Raw genomic sequence first — 19341 nt, 5'->3', positions numbered from 1 at the left:
CGTGGGGGAGGGAAGGACACGGCGGGCGGGCCGTGGGGGAGGGAAGGACACGGCCGGCGGGTCGTGGGGGAGGGAAGGACATGGTGGGTCGTGGGGGAGGAGGGACATGGTGGGCGGGTCGTGGGGGAGGAAGGATTCTGAAGAGGAACAGACGGTGCTGGCGGCTAAAGCGGAACCTGGGGCCAAATCCTGGGGCTCAGATCAACTGGCCTGTGGTTTGCTGGGCTTTTACTTGCTTCCAGCTTTCATTGTGGAGATCTGCACCACAAGAAGACAGAGCCATCCTCTCTGGGCTGCAGGACCACCTCTCCCCTGCAGGGTCCCAGCACTGCCCCTCCAGAGACCCCATCATTTCAGGAAATTCTAAGAGAAAGACCTGGCTGGGCGCAGTGACTCACACCTGTAATCCCAGAGCTTTGGGAGGCTGAGGCAGGAGGATGACTTGAGCCCAGAAGTTTGAGACCAGCCTGAGCCACATAGGGAGACCCTGTCTCTTAAAAACAATAAAAATCAGCCGGGCCTGGTGGCTCACGCCTGTAATCCCGGCACTTTGGGAGGCCGAGGCGGGCAGATCACGAGGTCAGGTTATCGAGACCATCCTGGTTAACAAGGTGAAACCCCATCTCTACTAAAAATACAAAAAATTAGCCGGGCGTGGTGGCAGGCGTCTGTAGTCCCAGCTACTCCAGAGGCTGAGGCGGGAGAATGTCATGAACTTGGGAGGCGGAGCTTGCAGTGAGCCAAGATTGTGTGCCACTGCACTCTAGCCTGGGCGACAGAGAGAGGGACTCCGTCTTAAAAAAATAAATAAAAATAAAAAACAAATAAAAATCAGCTGGTTTGGTGGTGGGCACCTGTAGAATCAGCTACTCAGGAGGCTGAGGCGGGAGGATCGCTTGAGCCCAGGAGGTTGAGGCTGCGGTGAGCTGCAACTGTGTCACTGCACTACAGCCTGGGTGAGAGTGAGACTCTGTCTCAAAAAAAAGAAAAAAGACTCTGTTTTTTTGACATAACCACAATGCCACACTCACACTTAAAAAAATAACAACTCCTCACCATCACTGGGAATCTAGCCAGTGTCCAAAATTCCCCCATTTCCCCACCACCAATTTTTTATTTTTTTGAAGTCTCACCATGTTGCTCAGGCTGGTCTCAAACTCCTGGGCTCAAGTGATCCTCCTGCCTCTGTTGGGAAGAAGTCCCCCAAAAACTGGCCATAAACAAAATCTCTGTAGCAATGTAACACGTCCAGAAAGGCCATACGGCCTAAGCTGGAAGGTTGTGAGTTTACGGGAACGAGGGCAAGAACACCTGGCCCGCCCAGGGCGGAAAACCGCTTAAAGGCATTCTTAAGCCACAAACAAAAGCCTGAGCGATCTGTGTCTTAAGGGCATGTTCCTGCTGCAATTAATTCGGCCCATCCCTTCGTTTCCCTTAAGGGATACTTTTAATGAATTTAATATCTATAGAAACAATGCTAAGGACTGGTTTGCTGTTAATAAACATGTGGGTAAATCTCTGTCAGCTCTGAAGGCTGTGAGACCGGATTCCCCACTTCACACCTCTACATTTCTGCGTGTGTGTCTTTAACTCCTCTAACGCCACTGGGTTAGGGTCTCCCGACGGAGCCGGCCTCGGCCTCCCAAAGCTCTGGGATTACAGGCCTAAGCCACCGGGCCGGCCCCTCTCAAACTTTTAGAGCTAGTTTGGTGAGATCAGCCCCTTGGGTCACGCCATGCCCCGAGCAACCGCTCCTTCTACGGACCCTTCATCACAGCAGCGCGGGCGCAGCTGCAAGGCCGGCTTGGTGGGCACCTCACTGCCTGCGGGGCCTTCTCGAAACCTCATCAGACCAGCCGCCCGTATGTCCCCGTGGCCACAAGATGGCTCTCCCCTTGCCTGCTCACACCTCAGTCACTTGGCTCCATGCCCACCATCTCTGGAACGTTCTAGAACATGGCAGGCACATGCCCCCTCAGGGCCTTGGTGCTCCTGCACCAGACTTTCTGCTCCCCACACCAAATCTTTGCTGAAATGACCCCTCAGGGTCATCTTTCCAGCCCTCCCGGCACTCCCCGGCACACCCCATGACCCTGCCTGACCCTGCCCTCCTCCCCGGCGCTTCCTGGCTCTGAAGGGCCATGGGCTGAGCTTGTTCCTTCTGCTGTGTGAGTTTCAGGGGTCAAGGCTTCTCCCGCCCTGGTCACTGCTGTCAGCCAGCAGGAACACGGCACAGGAGGCATCTCCCTAACAGGTTTGCTGAGTGACACGTGACGGGTGGACGGGCACTGCCAATGAGATCCGCCGTGGTCACTACTCAGAAGAGCCCGGGGCGTCTGGCATGACCAGTGTGGCTTCCACTCAGGTGGGCTGAGGCTACAGCGGGGCCTGGGCAGGGCTGAGAGAGCCCCGTTAAACACAGGACCCCTGCAGCAGCGGCTGGACCTGCGTAAGCCCCATTTTCTCAACATGTCCAAAAACCCAGGGCTCCCAGAAGGGAAAGACCACAAAGTGGAAAGCAGAGAAGAATGGCTCAGGACCTGCCCACAGCCTCGCCAACGCCGGACAATAGCAGAGAAAAGCCTCAGAGCAACTGCACACAAGCGCATATCCGGGTCAACCTGTCAAGCCGCACACCTAAGAAAGGGTGGTTTTGCTATCTGCAAAAAACAAAGGCCAGATTAGCCACCCGTGGAGCATGAGCCGGAGTGAGGTACTGACAGACATGCAAGGTCTCTCCCAAACCTGTCCCAGGAAGCTTCTGGAGGTGACTTTGTGAACACAGGACCAGCCCCGCCCAGCCCTGTCCTGGTCATGAACCCGGCTCTGGGCATTAATGTTCAAGGCACAAGTCTAGGACTGGACCAGGCTGTGGAGGGGCTGGGGACTGATGGGCAGAGGCTGGGGGCGTCGGGGACAGCCCACCTGGGGGTGGTGTGGGGGATGATGTGCAGAGGCTGGGGGTGTGGGGAGCAGCCCGACCTGGGGGTGGCGTGGGAGCTGGTAGGGAGGTTGGAGGTGTTGAGGGCAGCCCTTCTTTGTGGGGGTCGTGGGGGCTGATGTGTGGAGGCCAAGGTGTCAGGGTAGCCCTCCTGGGGATGGTGGGGGCGCTGCATGACTGCCACCCCAGCAAAGCAGCCAGTGTGGGATGAGGGTCCCCGCCTGCACCACCAAGGGCGGTTGGGCTCACGTTCCTGCCCCATCCCGAGCAGAAGCTGAGAGAAGCCCTGGGGGCTGTCCTGCTCTTTCTACTGGGAAAACAGACTGGCCAGGCAGCTGCTTCAGCCCGGGCCCCTGAATTGGAAGGCACAGGAGCAGATGCAGCCACAGCGATCACGCACACAGAACACGAGGGAGGGTGAGCCCATCTTCATGTGGTCACTGGGGCCTGGGGACTGCTTGTTACTGCAGCAGAATGTAGGGGAGCTGACTGTCACAGTCCACTTAGAAAAATGCAGGAAAGGCAGGCAGAGACCTAGGAAGGACGCACACTTGATCATGCCTCTCGGTCGACAGAGACGGCATCACACACCTACCATTCACCCAGAGGATGCCCCTGGGCCAGGCACCGGGACACAAGAGTGAGCCCAGCCAACCGCACCCCAGCCCTTGGGAGCAGACACGATTTTGCCCAGAAGCAGTGGAATCAGGACAGTCAGGTGGCAAAGGTGAGGGGGGATATGGTAAGGGCAAAACCCAGGCTAACCCGAGCTGGAACCAACTAAGCGGGAGTAAAGGCCTGCGCCCGCTGCCCAGACCCCGGTGACGGTGACCGAGGGCACCCACTGCCCAGGCCCCAGTGAAGGTAACTAAGGGCTCCTCCTACCCAGGGCCTGGTAACGGTGACCGAGGGCTACCATTAACCAAGCCCCGGTGACAGTGACCAAGGGCTCCCACTGCCCAGGCCCCAGTGGTGGTGACCGAGGGCTCCTCCCCTGCCCAGGCCACAGTGACGGTGACCCAGGGCTCTCACTGCCCCAGGCCTTGCCCCTCCTTCCTTTGGCATCCAAAAAGGACAAATAATCCGGTAACACAGTCAAGACCCTTCCTCCAGAAAACCGCCCACCCTGGGACTCCCGGGTCCGAGCTAAGCCTCCACAGCCCCAGGGGTTCCTCCTGCCTCCACTCACTCCACACAACTCTAGGCAGAGCTGCTGCTGACTGGCCGCTGAACCACAGGCTGTGGGGGACCGGCAATGGCGCAGTCCCCGTGCTCATCCCACAGCATGCGGTTGGGGAGGGACACGGTGGGGAAGAAGTAGTTTTTAAATATTAATGAAAATGGCCTAGACACCAGGAATACATTTTCCATCCAAAGACATTACTCTCTTAAAGCTGTGAAACCCAGTCACATTTCAGCCATACCCCGCACCGTTTAGGCTGCACCAATGACCCTTCCAGGCATCCCGAGACAGGGCTGGACTTGACGGACACAGAGGGGACCTGCGAGCAGAACATGGGGCACCTTGACTTTCGTCTGGTCGGTGGCCATGGTCCCGTCAGTCACCAGGCCGGAGCCCAGTGCGTGCTCCAGGAAGCTGCCCAGCTTCTCAGCATCATGGCCTGCGTTGGAGCCTGAAGTCTCGATGAGGACGTAAAACGGACTCTCTAGAAGTAAGCAAGGAAGGCAGAGTGAGCAGAGGCTCCGGCTTCCAGGGCAAGAATCAGGGCTGCTCGGGCGGAATGGCTGTGATAGCAACCACTGATCTTTCGAGGCCAAGAAGGACCCAGGCAGCCTGCGGAGCACACAGCTCTCTGGTTGAGCTGACTTTCAGGAGGTTTAAAAAGTTGTCTTTGGCCAGGCACGGTGGTTCACACCTGTAATCCCAGCACTTTGGAAGGCTGAGGTGGGTGGATCACCTGAGATCACGAGTTCGAGACCAGCCTGGTCAACATGGCAAAACCCCGTCTCTACTAAAAATACAAAAATTAGCCAAGTGTGGTGGCGGGTGCCTGTAATCTCAGCTACTCAGGAGGCTGAGGCAGGAGAAACGTTTGAACCCGGGAGGCGGAGGCTGCAGTGAGCCGAGATCGTGACATTGCACTCCAGCCTGGGTCACAGTGAGAAACTCCATCCCTCCACAGAAAAAATTATTGGCTTTTTTCCCAGCATAAAAGTAAAACATGCTTACAGAAAGCAACATGGGAAAACAAAGAAAAGTAGAAATGGAAAGAAAGTCTCCCCACTCACCAAAAATAGCCACTTAGCTCCTTCCTGTCCTCCTTGCAGATGATCAGGAAATCTGTGTAACTACAAACCTTACACAGGACCAGGGCACCCTATTCTTTGTCCTAAATATGTTAAGAGCAGCTTTCTTACACATGAGCCCAACAGCCACTCCACGCTCCGCCCGGACACCCTCCACCCCCCAGGGCCTCTGAGCCGTCCCATGTGTCCAGAGGTGCAGAAGGAGCTGCAGGACCAGCTGGCCCCTGCATGGGGGTCAGTACCTTGTACCGGGCTGGCCAGGTGGAGATGACGCCCGACCAGTTGCATGCACACAGCATCCATGAACTCGAATGCAGACAGGATCTCGCCCAGCATCCCCTTGCAGGTGCTGAAGGTCTGCAGAACCTCAGCAAAGCCTGGACAGCCTGAAACGGGTCACAGCACGTCAAGCACTGCACAGAGCCAAGCCCAGCCCACCCAAGTCCCCCTTCAAAGCAGCAACATCAGCCCGACTCATGTGGGGTGAGCTGGGCAGCCGCGAGGAGTGCAAGGGCTGGCACTGCAAGAAACAGCCCAGGGTTCGCCTGGCAGGTACACGCCTGGTATCACCACCAGCATCAGATCAGAAGGGGAAGGCGCTGAAGAACCACACAGAACCTGAGACAGCAGTGGGACTCAGAGGGGGCATATCTTGGGAATTCTGCAAACACAGGGCCAGCAACAGGCAGCCTTTGGGAATGGCTGCATTTCTCTTAACACAATCAGCACTCAGGTCTTCCCTGCACGCAGGACCTCATCCAACAGGCGTTTACCGGACACCCTGAGCTCCCTGCGGTGCTCCAGAGTTGGGGGACTACCAGCAAGGCCCCTGCCCTGAGGAAGCCGACCCTCAAGGACAAAGATGGAAACGAACCGAGTGGAGGTGTCCAGCCCCAGAGATGCTGCAGTAGGAGGGGGGCCTGCCCATCTTTCAGGGCGAGATGGGGAAGCAACGTGAAGGCACGTGGGTATCAGAGAAGAATTTTCCAGAGAGAAGGTCTCACAAGTGCAGAGGCTGGAGGCAGACACCTGCACTGGGTGACACAGGAACACCTCGAGGCCTGTGACCCAAGCGCCATGATGGGGTGTGGCTGCAGACGCACAGAGGCCAGGGTGTCGGTGGTGCTGGAGGGTCTGGCGGTGGGGACTTGGCATCTTGCTCAGAGTGGGTGGGAAGCCCCAGGAAGTGGGACAAGAGTGCCACGTGGGAAGTCACCCCAGCTGCAGGAGGGCAGGAGCCAGGGCTGACCGGGCCCTGGAGAGCTGGACTGAGCCCACGAGCACACGGGACCAGGGCCATCCTCATAGGCCTGTTCTACACGGTTTAGATGTGGGTGTGGCACACAGAGGTGAGTGACTCCTATCTGAGACCTGGAGGCAGGAAGAGCAGGATGCGGCAGCCGGGCTGGCCTCGGGCTCCCAGGACCACAGGCAGGTGGCACACAGGTGACTGCAGTTGGAGTGGGATCAGAGCAGAGAGCAGAAAACAGAAAACGTGGATGAAGAGGACCCACTGATCCAGACAGCACTGCCACCCAGAGAGAGTCTGGCAGAAGCAGTCAGGGCTGCCCCAGCCATTCCAGGGTCAGGGGTGAGGAGCCCCACCAGGGGCTGAAGGTGGAGGGTAGGCAAGAAGGGGGTGTGGGGGCAGCATCACAGGCCAAGCTTGTGCCAGAGGCAACAGGCGAGAGGGGCAATGAGAACCGATGGCTGGGTTGGTGGTGGGAGGACAGTGAGTGGCAGCCTTGGTGGGAGGGGCACCAGTGAAGCGGGCAAGTCCTGATTAGGGCAGATCCAGGAGAAGGGGCCTCCACCCAGCAGCGATGGGCGAGGCCACATGACCCAGCACCCAGTGAAAACACCACAAACGCTGGGCCAGAAAACACCGAAGAAAAATGCTGAAGAGGCCAGGTGCGGTGGCTCACACCTGTAATCCCACACTCCGGGAGGCTGAGGCGGGCAGATCACTGGAGGTCAGGAGCTGGAGACCAGCCTAGCCAACATGGCGAAACCTGCCTCTACTAAAAATACAAAAATTAGCTGGATGTGGTGGCAGGTGCCTGTAATCCAAGCTACTTGGGCGGCTGAGGCAGGCGAATTGCTTGAACCAGGAGGCGGAGGTTTCAGTGAGCCGAGATCGCGCCACTGCACTCCAGCCTGGGCGACAAGAGTGAGACTCTGTCCCAGAAAAAAAACCACGCTGAAGAGCGTCAAGAGCAAGGGAAGAGCCTGCCCTGGGGGCTGAGCAGCACCAAGCCCAGTGCCGCTCTTGGCCGACAGCCCTCGCCCCGCCAGCAGGTCTGGCCTCAAGCTTCCCAGCCCACCCAGAGAGAGGAATCCAGGAGACCCCCACAGGGCCACATCTTAGGAGTCAGGGCCAGAAGCAAGCCTGCTTGCCCTGAAGACTGCAGGGGAAGTGGTGAACAGAATGAGAAAAAAGCACAATGGAGCCTGGCGCAGGCGTTCATGCCTGTAGCCCCAGCATTTTGGGAGGCCAAGGCAGGAGAATTGGTTGAGCTCAGGAGTTCAAGACCAGCCTGGGCATCACGGTGAGACCCTGTCTCTACAAAACAATTTTAAAAATTTTCCCAGGCATGGTGGTACACACCTGGTCCCAGCTACTTGGGAGGCTGAGGCAGGAGGATCCCTTTAGCATAGGAGGTCAGGGCTGCAGCGAGCCACGATTGCACCACTGCACTGCAGCCTGGGTGACAGAGCGAGACCTTGTCTCTCAAAAATATACAGAAGAGTAATATTTAAAAAAAAAAAAAAAAAAAACACTTTCCTGATAAATCATGACCCTCGATCAGCCCTACACAGCCCTGTACTGACTTGCTGCCTGGGAGGTTCACAGAATTTCATCCTATGAACTTGGTCACTCCCAGGCTGCACAGACCCAAAACCTGCCAAGCAAAAGCAGAAACAAACCCTCTCTGAAGGAAGGTGCTTTGTCTTTGGCATCTAGGAACCCCTACAAATAATTCTTCAAACGTAATGAGCTGAACATTGCCACAGCCAGCCAAGCACACGAGAAACTAAGGAGCCAGGAGGGTGAACCAGCAGGAACAATAGACACTAAAAACAGACCATACAGGCTGGTGCAGTGGCTCAGGCTCACACCTATAACCCCCACACTTTAGGAGGCCACGGTGGGAGGATCGTTTGAGCCCAGGAGTTCAAGAGCAGCCTACGCAACATAATGAGACCCTGTTTCTACACACAATTTTTTAAAAACTACCTAGGCATGGTGGTATGCACCTGTAATCCCAGCTACTCAAGAGGATGGCTTGAGCCCAGGGACTATGATCACACCACTGCACTCCAGCTTGGGCAACAGAGTGAGACCTTGTCTCTAAAAAAACTTTTACAGACTGACTACAGACTTGAAAAAATGGAATTGCCTGATTATAAAACATCATAAAAAATTATTCAGTTTGTTTTTTTTTTTTTTTTTTGAGACAGAGTCTCGCTCTGTCACCCAGGCTGGAGTGCGATGGCGCAATCTCAGCCCACTGCAACCTCTGCCTTCCGGTTTCAAGCGATTCACCTGCCCCAGCCTCCCAAATAGCTGGGATTACAGGCGTCCACCACCATGCCCGGCTAATTTTTGTATTTTTAATAGAGACGGTGTTTCACCCTGTTGATCAGGCTGGTCTTGAACTTCTGACCTTGTGATCTGGCTGCCTCAGCCCCCCAAAGTGCTGGGATTACAGGTGTGAGCCACTGCGCCCAGCCTAATGTTTGTACTTTCAGTAGAAATGGGGTTTCATCATGTTGGCCAGGCTGGTCTCAAACTCCTGATCTCAAGTGACCCACCCACCTCGGCCTCCCAAAGTGCTGGGATTATAGACGACAAACTATGTTTAAAGACACAAATGGTGAGCTTGAGAATACCTAGAATAAAAAACTATAAAAAGTGACATTGCGGATTTGAAAAAAGTAATAAAACTTCTAGAAATAAAAAACTTTCATAATCAAAATGTAAAACTCAATGGACAGAGTGAACCATCCATGGAGGGTTCAGCAGCATATAAAACACAGCCGAAGGGGGCATTCGTGAACTGGAAGACAGATGAGAAGAAATCACGCAGAATGCAGCACAGAAAGACACGATGATGACAATACGGAGGGGAGATTAGGAGACAGAGAAGATGGATGAGATGTTCTATCCTGAATCACATTCCCAAAAGGAGAGGAAAACACAGGCAATATCTGAAGCAATAACGGCTAAGAATTTCTAGAACTGGTAAAAGATGCCAAGTCACAGGTTTAAGAAATTCAGTAATTCCAAAGAGATGAAAAAGAACTAACACCACACACTGAAAACTTTAGAAGATCGAAAAGAACGATGTTTAAAGTGGCCCACAGGGGCGGGAGAGAGGCAGAATCCCTTCACAGCAGCGCCCACAGACAGAGAAGTACCCAACAGCAAGGAGGCCAGAGGACAGGGGCGGCATTTCCACCGAGAGGAAAGAAAACAAACGACAGCCGGCAGCCGGCAGCCGTGTGCCTGCGAAGAAGAGCCTTCAAGAATGAGGGTGAAATAAAGGTATTTTCAGACACACCAGAAATGAGGAAGTGGTCACCAGGAGACCTTTACCTCAGGAAATGAACAAGCGTATGTTTGCAACATACTCCCAAACGGAAGATCGGACGCAAGAGAATGGAAGGCAGAGACAGTGGCCATAAAATAACAATCCCGGTGAGATTGCTTAAATACGGAACACACATCACAAGATGTAAGTGCTGAGGGAACAAGCGGAGTCTCAGCAGCCTCCAGGGCTGCCCAATCTTCTGGCAGCTCAAGACACTGAACTGGGAGTTGGTGAGCTAGACCCGCCACCACTCACATGAAGACTGCTGGGCTGTGCGACTTCTGAACTCCTGAGGAGGAGATGCTGGATAAACCCGCCCGATTCAAACGAAGCAAGAAAGGAGACAAAGGCACGTCCTGGGAGAACCGAAGAAGCGGCCATGAGGAAAGCAGGCCTGTGGAGACACGGCAGCAGGCAGGTCTGCTGAGACCCCCAATCTGGGCTGACTAGCAAAGACCCCATCACAGGAGGGAATTCTTCATCCCCACGGTAACTAGGAGTGGTGTCCTGAACTGATGCCAAATGACAGCACATCCCTCAATCTTACACCACAAGCTACTTAACCTGCACAATGGGGCGAAGGAGGCAACACAAGCCTCAGTTTGGTTATGAAATGAAGTGTCCTCTGACCAGAGACAGAGACAGGCCTCACTCCAGACCTTTACCCACGACGACCAGGAAGGCCAGGCCCTGGATCTGATTCCCTTGGAAGCAGAGATGTCAGGAGACACGGGAACTGACGGTCCTGGGGGGGTCCCTCCATCCCCTTCCTCACACCAGCACTGTCAGAGCAGATGCTCGAGCCCAACTCCGTCTCAAGGCACAAATCGAGGAAGCCTACCGAGGAAAGCCACGTTCACAGCCCTGGGCTTGGGTGGACACAGGATGGACACTGCAGTGATGACCCCCAAAGTGCCCTCCGACCCGATGAACAGCTGCTTCAGGTCATAGCCCGTGTTGTCCTTCCTCAGGGAGGTCAGGCAGTCCAGGATGGTGCCGTCGGCCAACACCTGGGGGCGAAGAGAAGCGTGTTCACCCACCTGCCAGCCTCCTGACACCGCGTCGGTCGCCTCCGGGGCCAGGTGTCACTGCTGCAACAGCCTGCAGTCATGCCAAGAGGCTGAAGGGTGGACTTTCCTCCCATACGAGTGACACCCCTCCACACACAGCAGCTTACGGGGTTGGGGGCAGCGGGGAGGCTCCCTGGGAGTAGGGCATTGGAACGCAGAAAAGAGCCAAGCCCAGGACCCAGCCACCTCCGGACCCACCAGCCGTAAGGCATCAAAGCTCCCGAGCTGCCGGCCTCTCCGTGTCCTGTGTGCTGGTACTGTGAGTCGGAGGCTTATACAGCTCGTGAGTGCAAGAAAGTAATTTATAATGAAGATAATCAGTGGCTGGCCAGAATAAAAGCTGCTGGAGCATCATAATTTACTGGATGGCAGCAAAGCATGGTTTTGTGTTTGCTTTGTCCACTTGGGTAAACAGGACAGAGAGCTCTGCCCGTGACACTCGGCTGTTGAGGGTGTGGGGAAACAGAGGGGCCCTGGAGGAACAGCGGTCGACAGAAGGTCATGAAGCTGACCCTGGATGAGCCTTCCTTCACACCCGGCTCTCGGAAGCCCACCACTGCCAGGGCGGTGGCCCCTGTAACTGCATCCTCTCCGTGTGGCCCCGAGGCAGTGGACACAAGCTCACCCTCTCATGGGAGGGCAGGGCAGGGCCAGGCCTCCCCCAGTATGTAGCCTGCACGTCCCTGAGGGGCCCAGGGCCGGGAACCAAGACCTCCCACCCCGAGGGGCCCCATGCACCTGCACCACCACGTGGGCCCACAAGAGCCGCGAGAGGATACCCCACAGCTACCTCTGCGTCAAGCGGCTGCCCCAGCTCACCACTTCCAGGCCCAGGACAGTCCCATGCAGTGAGCCGTATCGAAGAAACCGCAGGCCCCCGGCGTTGGTTGCCACGTTTCCCCCAATGTGGCAGCTGCCCTTGGCTCCTAAGTCCAGCGGCATGATAAAGTCCCGTTCCTCCACGTAGCGGCTCAGCTCCTCCAGGATGCAGCCCGCCTGGCAAACCAGAATTCCTGCAGAGAGCGACCAGGCTGCCACAGCACTCGGCTTCCAGTGGGCCCGGGGCTGGTGGGGCCCACCCCCATCCTGCACAGGCAGGCCACCCAGAAGGAACATCAGCCTCAGCGCCAGGCCGAGGAGAAGAGGCGCCCCCACACCGCTGGCCCAAGGCTGAACACATCCGGGCCTAACAGGACCTTTCTGATTACAGTGACACAAAAGAAAAATGGGTAACATGAAAAGACAGGGAAAAACTTCCCGCCCACACATGCTCCTGGAAAGGAGCAGAAGGGGGAAGATTCTCGGCTGGGGCTGAACCTGGCCCTGGGCACGTGGGACAGTGTCCGGAGACATTCTGGGCTGGGGGTGCCGTGGGCACCTCGTAGGCAGAGGCCAGGGATGCTGCTCAACACCCTACAGCGCAGGTGCCTGACCAGAGAGTGACCAGGGCCTGGAGCCCGGCCTTGTGGGGAGAGGCCCAGCTCCAGAGCAGGACCCTGGCACGCTGGGTCTGCCGCGCCACGTGACCACAGGATCCCCTCACGCCTGCCACGCCCTGGCGCCCTGGGTCTGCCGTGCCATGTGAGCAGAGGATCCCCTCTGCCTGCCACTCTGCACCGCACACACCTCCAGAGCGGGCTGGAGCCAGAAGGGACCGGAGTGACAGCCCTCACCACACGTCATCAGAGTGACCCCACAGCAGGCATGTCTGGAGGGGCCAGGCGAGGCGGGGCTGGGCGGCCAGGCTACAGACGCCGGTTCTTTCCCCAGCCCCGCCCCTGACGCATTCGCCCACCCAAGCACTGCAAGTCGCAGACGCTGGCGAGGAAGAACTCCGCCAGCACCAGGAGCGACACCTGGGCCCCGAGGGGCGGCACAGGCTCACCAGACACGCTGTGGAAGCTGAGGACCTGGTTCATGCGGGCAGTGGAGAGGATGATCTCGTCAAAGACGGGGACGCTGCCGCCCACCATGCCTGTGTTGCCCCCCTGCGGGTTCACAGCCAGGTTCCTCTCGTGGCAGCGCCTGGGATGAGGACAGGAGGGACATCGGGCTCTGTCCCCTCCCCCATGCCGCCATCCCCAAGGACCAGGGCCTGACCCCAAATCCTGATTACTCTGCTCTGCCTGCAGCCCCGGCGGGGGTTCCTCCCCAGCCCACGCATGTGAGTAATTCTGAGGAAGGACAGATGCCAATCCAGGAGCCGTGCACAGGGTGACGGAAGTGGAGGCCCCGATTCTAATGTCCTAAAAGACTTCCCTCACAGGACAGAACGTCCTACACGCCCCGCTCCCGTCCTTCCCGTTCACACTGTGCTCACAGAGGGCCCAGCCCAGGGCTCCTCGACCGCACTGCCCCTTCCACCCTCTGCCTGCATCTCCCCACCCTTGGCCCATCCTCCCCCAGATGTGTGCCCAGGGATACCTCCCTCCCAACCAGTCTGCACCTCTGCAAAGCCCCAAAGCCTTGAGCACACCCAATGGGTAAGGGTTTGGAGAAACCAAAGCTCCCTGACCTGGAGAGAGGAATCTGCCCACGTACATTAAATAAACCCTGGAGGCAGCAAGCCCCAGGGACGGAGTTTAACAGAGTAAGTGCAAATTGCCACAAAGTACCTCCTGAGGATGATCTAAAGCACTGTCTACAATCATGGAAACCTGGAGACCAGTGCCACCCTGTAGCGTGTCCATGGGGAAGGATCTTTGCTGTTACAGACGGTGCCAAGAAATGTGCAGGGGCATTGCCAAATGGGGAGGAAATGATTACACACCATAGATGCCTTGAGATAGCACTTAAAAACCACAGAACAAACACTGAGACACACAAACCAAGATGTCATCGGCTGGCTTCGCACCGCGTCACCCCAGCTGCCCACAGGCTCCACGAGGAAATGACTGGCAGGCAACACAGAAGGGCTTGGGGAGCCAGGCGCCACCACCTCACCTGAGGATGTGGGACACCTCCTCCGAGGTCCGTGGCCTCAGCAGCACCTTGCTAGAGCCTGTGACAGGAAGGAGACCCCGTGAGACAGCGTGGGGGGAGCTGCAGATGAGGCCGCTGGGCGCTCTCCCCAGAGTGAGCTTTTTCTTTTGGAGACGGAGTCTCACTCTGTCGCCCAGGCTGGAGGGCAGTGGCACCATCTTGGCTCATTGCAAACTCTCCCTCCTGGGTTCAAGCAATTCTCCTGCCTCAGCCTCCCAAGTAGCTGGGATTACAGGCACCCGCCACCACATCTGGCTAAATTTTGTATTTTTAGTAGAGATGGGGTGTCACCACGTTGGCCAGGCTGGTCTTGAACTCCTGACCTCATGATCTGCCCACCGTGGCCTCCCAAAGTGCTGGGATTACAGGTGTGAGCCACCGCACCCAGCCCCCAGACAGTGATCTTATTTGGGAAGCTGAGGAGAGAGAATCACCTGAGCCCAGGAGGTCAAGGCTGCAGTGAGCTATGATCGCAACACTGCACTCCAGCCTGGGTGACAGAGCAAGACCCCGTCTCAAAAAAACCAAAACTAGGTCCCACGTGGGAGGTGGCAGGCTGGGCACTGGGCAGTGTGCAGAGGTGGGTGAGGCTGGGCCCATGGACGAGAGTCCCACGGGCCAGGCATTGGCGGCTCTGAGGTTGCCCACCCACTTGTGGTGAGGTCAGCTCGGTCCCATGGTAACGGGCTGTCTGCAGGCTTCCCTCCTGCCACGCCACCACACTTCGTTTCGTGATGTGTGTGCACCTCACACGCAGACACTCGAGAGCTTGTGGACATCCTGTCGCTCCTCAAGCTTCACCCATTAACATCTTTGATTATCTTAGACTGAATCAGTTACTAGGATGGTTGCCAACGAGTGATTTTCCTAAATCCAAACGTCCACCTACATTTCCTTTTATTTCTTTTGAGACAGGGTCTCACTCTGTCACCCAGGCTGAAGTGCAGTGGTACAATCACAGCTCACTGCAGCCTCAACCTCCTGGGCTCAAGTGATCCTCCCACCTCAGCCTCCCAGGTAGCTGGGACTACAGGTGCCTGCCACCATGCTCGGCTAATTTTGATATTTTTAGTAGAAACAGGGTTTCACCATGTTCCCCAGGCTGGTCTTGAACTCATGGCCTCAAGCAATCCACTCACCTCAGCCTCCCTAAGGGCTGGGGTTACAGGCATGAGTTGCCGCGCCTGGCCTCTTAGCTGACTCTGCCACGAGGGAGGGCTTTCCCCTCGCTCCCACTGACATGTTTATGTAGCTGCTTATTCACAGTGATGAGGGCTCTCGGCTTCTCATTTTATTCACTGGGCTGTAAGTCTTGGCTGCCTTATTTGCTGAGTGCCTGGATGTGACCAATGGGAGCCCTCTAAGCTAGTTGGCCGGTGTTGCTAACCACTGCTGCCCCAAGTGAGCTGGCGTCTTTCTGCCTTTGGGTTTCCTTGAGACGACTTTCCCAGGTGATGGGGGCTGCAGACAGACAGCAGGTGCAGTCACAGGTGCCTGTCACCTCTTCACAGAGCTCTGAGAACCAGGCTGTGGTGTCCACCTTACTTTTCTGATCGGAAAGTCACTTAATCTCTCTTTCATCAAACCAGCAATGTTTGCAGAGGGGCCTGCTGGGCGCATGGGCCTTGGCCAACACTTCAGCGCAGCACCTGAGGGAACTGTGGCACCTGCGCTTGCTGCATCCCTGTCCCCGACTCAGCTCGGGAGCCCCAGGACTCATGGCAAACCTTTCGACTTGGGCACACTTGGGACGCACTGTGACAGGGTTCTCAACACATACATGAGTGCGCCCCAGAATGCAGGCCAGGCTGCATTCCAGACACAGAAAGCGGACAGAACGACAGAATTTCCCACTCCTGTGATGTTCACCTTCTGACGGGAAGGATAAAAAGGACGGCTGCCTCCCAGTGGTCCAGTGTTAACGATGCGAGCCCCACAAAGAGAGAGGGGGCAGAGCCGCCAGAGGTGACGCAAGGGTCCAGCCTGTTTTCACACCGCGAAACCCCCACCTTCCCGCCAGTGCAGGCGTGCGCACTAAACGTCTGCAGCATCCATCCTGAGCAAATGGTCTAGATTTTTGAATATGATGCTTAATGAGTTTTCAGAAGTCTAGACACGCTTTCTCTCCAAAAGCAAGCCACACTAAGGGGCAATTCATCTAAAATTCAACAACTAAGCCTCACCTCAGTAAACACCTACTGAGCACACATTCAGGACCAAACCTGTGGACTCAAAGATGAGTGAAATTCAGCCTTGCCCTCACCAAACTCCGGGCAGCAGGATGCAGAGGACGGTGCCCTCCTACAGGCGCACACAGACACTGAGGGGCAGCCCTGCAGCAAGACAGGTGTCCATGGCTACGGACTTCCAAAAAGGGTGCTGACTGGAGAGAGGGGTCCCAGGGGGACAGCCAATCCTTGCCCAGTCAGGCTCAGGCAAGGCAGGGGAGAGGCACAGTGTGGCCACCCCTCAATCTCAGTTACAGCTTCTACCCCACTCCTGCAAGCCCTGGGAGAGCCCCCTTGCCCACTAGGGCAGCAGCAGCATAGCCCAGGGTGCTGGCCTCTGTGCAGGCTAGGAGCACGGGAATCCAAGCCTTGTGCTCAAGGCTCACGCTAGGTTCCTGCCCCACTCACCCACATGGCGTTCCCAAGGCAGTGGCTCCAAGCCCCATTTTGTAGGGCAGGCACTGAGGGTCAACTGCCTAGGGCCACCCAGGCAGCAGTGCTGAGCCAGGACTGGGGCCTGACTTAGCCAAGCCCAGAGTGGGCGTCCATCCTCACCTGGCTCCAGGGACAACACTCATGAGCCCGCAGGCCCTGGGCCATGGTGGACGCTCAAGGCTGTAGCTTGAGATCACCCCAGAGGGGTCCTTATTTAGGGAGCAGGGTGAGGGTGGGGGCCGTTCCACTCAAGAGAGCTCCTACGTAGTGACCATTGGTCCAGCAATTTCCAGTGACTCCCAGCCTTTCTGCAGGGAAAGAGCTGCTTCCAATATCTAAGCCTAGACCCCAGTTCAACTTGCTAACTTTCCGAACTGTTTTAACATACACTGCACTCCCAGATTACATGGTCTAGAAACTTTGAGTGTTCTTAATACTTTCAATCTTCTACAAGGGCCAAAACAACAACAACAAAAAGATAAAAACAATTCCAGATCTTCCCAAAGACAGCACACCGGGTGCTACGTTCAGCCCCAGGACCTGGTGCCAGTGCTACAGGTTTAACTAGATCATTTTGTTGTAAATTAGAATCAACCAATTCTCTTCTACCTCGCTTTACTATTTTAGCAAGAACATCATGTTGATTTTTTAAAATTGTGTAAGCACGTAGGTTATGTTATCTCAGAAATCATTTTTTTCTGTCACCCAGGTTAGAGAGCTTTACTGCAGCCTCAACCTCCCAGGCTGAAGCTGTCCTCCCACCTCAGCCTCCCAAGTAGCTGGGACCACAGACACACGCCACCACACCCAGCTAATTTTTAATTTTTTGTAGAGATAGAGTTTTACCATGTTGCCCAGGCTGGTCTTGAACTCCTGGGCTCAAGTGATCTCCCACAGAACTGGGTTACAGATGTGAGCTGCCACACCCGCCTGCAATCATTTCATAAGAGAAAACTGGGTTAGGTGCGGTGGCTCATCCCTGTAATCCCAGCACTTTGGGAGGCCAAGGTGGGTGATCACCTGAGGTCAGGAGTTCGAGACCAGCCTGGCCAACATGGTGAAACCCCATCTCTACTAAGAAAATACAAAAATTAGCTGGCTGTGGTGGCGGAGGCCTCTAGTCCCAGCTACTCGGGAGACTGAGACGAAAATCACTTGACCCCAGGAGGTGGAGGTTGCAGTAAGCGGAGATTGTGCCAGTGCACTCCACCCTGACAGGGCAAGACTCAGTCTCAAAAAAATAAATAAAATAAAAATAAGAGAAAACTGGGCACTGTTACCAAAAGGAAGTGCCAGCCCCAGAGGCTGAGAAGTTCCTCATTCATGCACAGACTTGTAAGCCAGTGAGCAGGAGTGCAGCGGGAGGAAAGGAGCAGGCCTGGCCGGCCAGGAGCCCTTCCTCTTACCTAGTGGGTTCCAAAAAGATACGTCCGCTTCCCAATGCCCCAGGACCTGTGAATGGGACCTTATTTGAAAAAACGAGGCTGGGCACGGTGGCTCACGCCTGTAATCCCAGCACTTTGGGAGGCCAAGGCAGGCAGATCCCTAAGTCAGGAGATCAAGACCATCCTGGCTAACACTGTGAAACCCTGTCTCTACTAAAAATACAAAAACAGGCTGGGCGCGGTGGCTCAAGCCTGTAATCCCAGCACTTTGGGAGGCCGAGACGGGCGGATCACGAGGTCAGGAGATCGAGACCATCCTGGCTAACCCGGTGAAACCCCGTCTCTACTAAAAATACAAAAAACTAGCCGGGCGAGGTGGCGGGCGCCTGTAGTCCCAGCTACTCAGTAGGCTGAGGCAGGAGAATGGCGTAAACCCGGGAGGCAGAGCTTGCAGTGAGCTGAGATCCAGCCACTGCACTCCAGCCCGGGCGACAGAGCAAGACTCCGTCTCAAAAAAAAAATACAAAAACAATTAGCCGGGCATGGTGGCGGGCACCTGTAGTCCCAGCTACTCAGGAGACTGAGGCAGGAGAATGGAGTGAACCCAGGAGGCAGAGCTTGTAGTAAGCCGAGCTCGCGCCACTGCACTCCAGCCTGGGCAATAGAGCGAGACTGCGTCTCAAAAAAAAAAAAAAAGAAAAAGAAAAAACGGTCCAGCTGAGCACCGGGGCTCATGCCTGTCATCCCAGCACTTTGGGAGGCCAAGGTGAGTGGATCACCTGAAGTCAGGAGTTCAAGACCAGCCTGGTCAACATGGTGAAAACCCGTCTCTACTAAAAATACAAAAATTAGCCGGGCGTGGAGGCAGGCGCCTGTAATCCCAGCTACATGGGAGGCCGAAGCAGGAGAATTGCTTGAACCCAGGAGGGGGAGGTTGCAGTGAGCCGAGATCGCACCACTGCACTCCAGCCGGGGCAAAAAGAGCGAGACTTCATCTCAAAAAAAAAAAAAGGAAAAACGGTCTTTGCAGGTGTAATTAAGTTGACAGTACTGAGATGAGATCATCCTGATTACGCTGGGCCCTCAATCCAATGAGAAGTGTCTTTATAAGACAAATGGAGAAGTGTCACAGAGAAGAGAAACCTGTATGAAAAACAGAGGCAGAGACTGGAATAATGTGGTACCTGGGGCCACCAGGAGCTAGAAGAGGCAGGAAGGCGCCTTCTCTGGAGGCTTTGGAGGGAGTAGAGGGAGCACAGCCCTGTGATACCCTGATTTCACACTTTTGGCCTCTAGAGCTTAAAGAATAAACTTGTGGGGTTTGGTGGGGAGGGGAATTCTGTTTTGTTTTAGAGATATAGTCTTGCTCTGTTGCCCAGGCTAGAATGCAGTGGTGAGATCACAGTCCACTGCAAACTTGAACTGCTGGGCTGGAGT

At 55.8% G+C, this 19341-nt stretch overlaps 1 protein-coding gene across 6 annotated transcripts in view; it reads right to left on the bottom strand.

Annotated features, from left to right (window-relative positions):
* D2HGDH (D-2-hydroxyglutarate dehydrogenase) overlaps positions 1 to 19341 on the bottom strand; it is a 32262-nt gene that overhangs the window by 11257 nt on the left and 1664 nt on the right. For 3 of the 6 annotated variants that reach the window (XM_026449051.2, XM_026449050.2, XM_026449052.2), the window contains 6 exons: positions 13818 to 13875; positions 12760 to 12899; positions 11694 to 11887; positions 10646 to 10814; positions 5452 to 5595; positions 4466 to 4608 (listed from right to left, as the gene is read on the bottom strand). In XM_026449051.2, the coding sequence (XP_026304836.1) occupies positions 4466 to 4608; positions 5452 to 5595; positions 10646 to 10814; positions 11694 to 11887; positions 12760 to 12899; positions 13818 to 13875 (848 nt within the window). Of the gene's footprint in view, positions 1 to 4465; positions 4609 to 5451; positions 5596 to 10645; positions 10815 to 11693; positions 11888 to 12759; positions 12900 to 13489; positions 13794 to 13817; positions 13876 to 19341 lie in introns of those variants that run through there. The other 3 variants (XM_026449054.1, XM_026449055.1, XM_026449053.2) reach the window with 3 other exon arrangements.

This window comes from Piliocolobus tephrosceles, chromosome 11 (assembly GCF_002776525.5).
Source record: "Piliocolobus tephrosceles isolate RC106 chromosome 11, ASM277652v3, whole genome shotgun sequence".
Classification (NCBI taxonomy): domain Eukaryota; kingdom Metazoa; phylum Chordata; class Mammalia; order Primates; family Cercopithecidae; genus Piliocolobus; species Piliocolobus tephrosceles.
The sequence above is the reverse complement of the archived record's forward strand: the minus strand, read 5'-3'. Positions and strand labels throughout refer to the sequence as shown.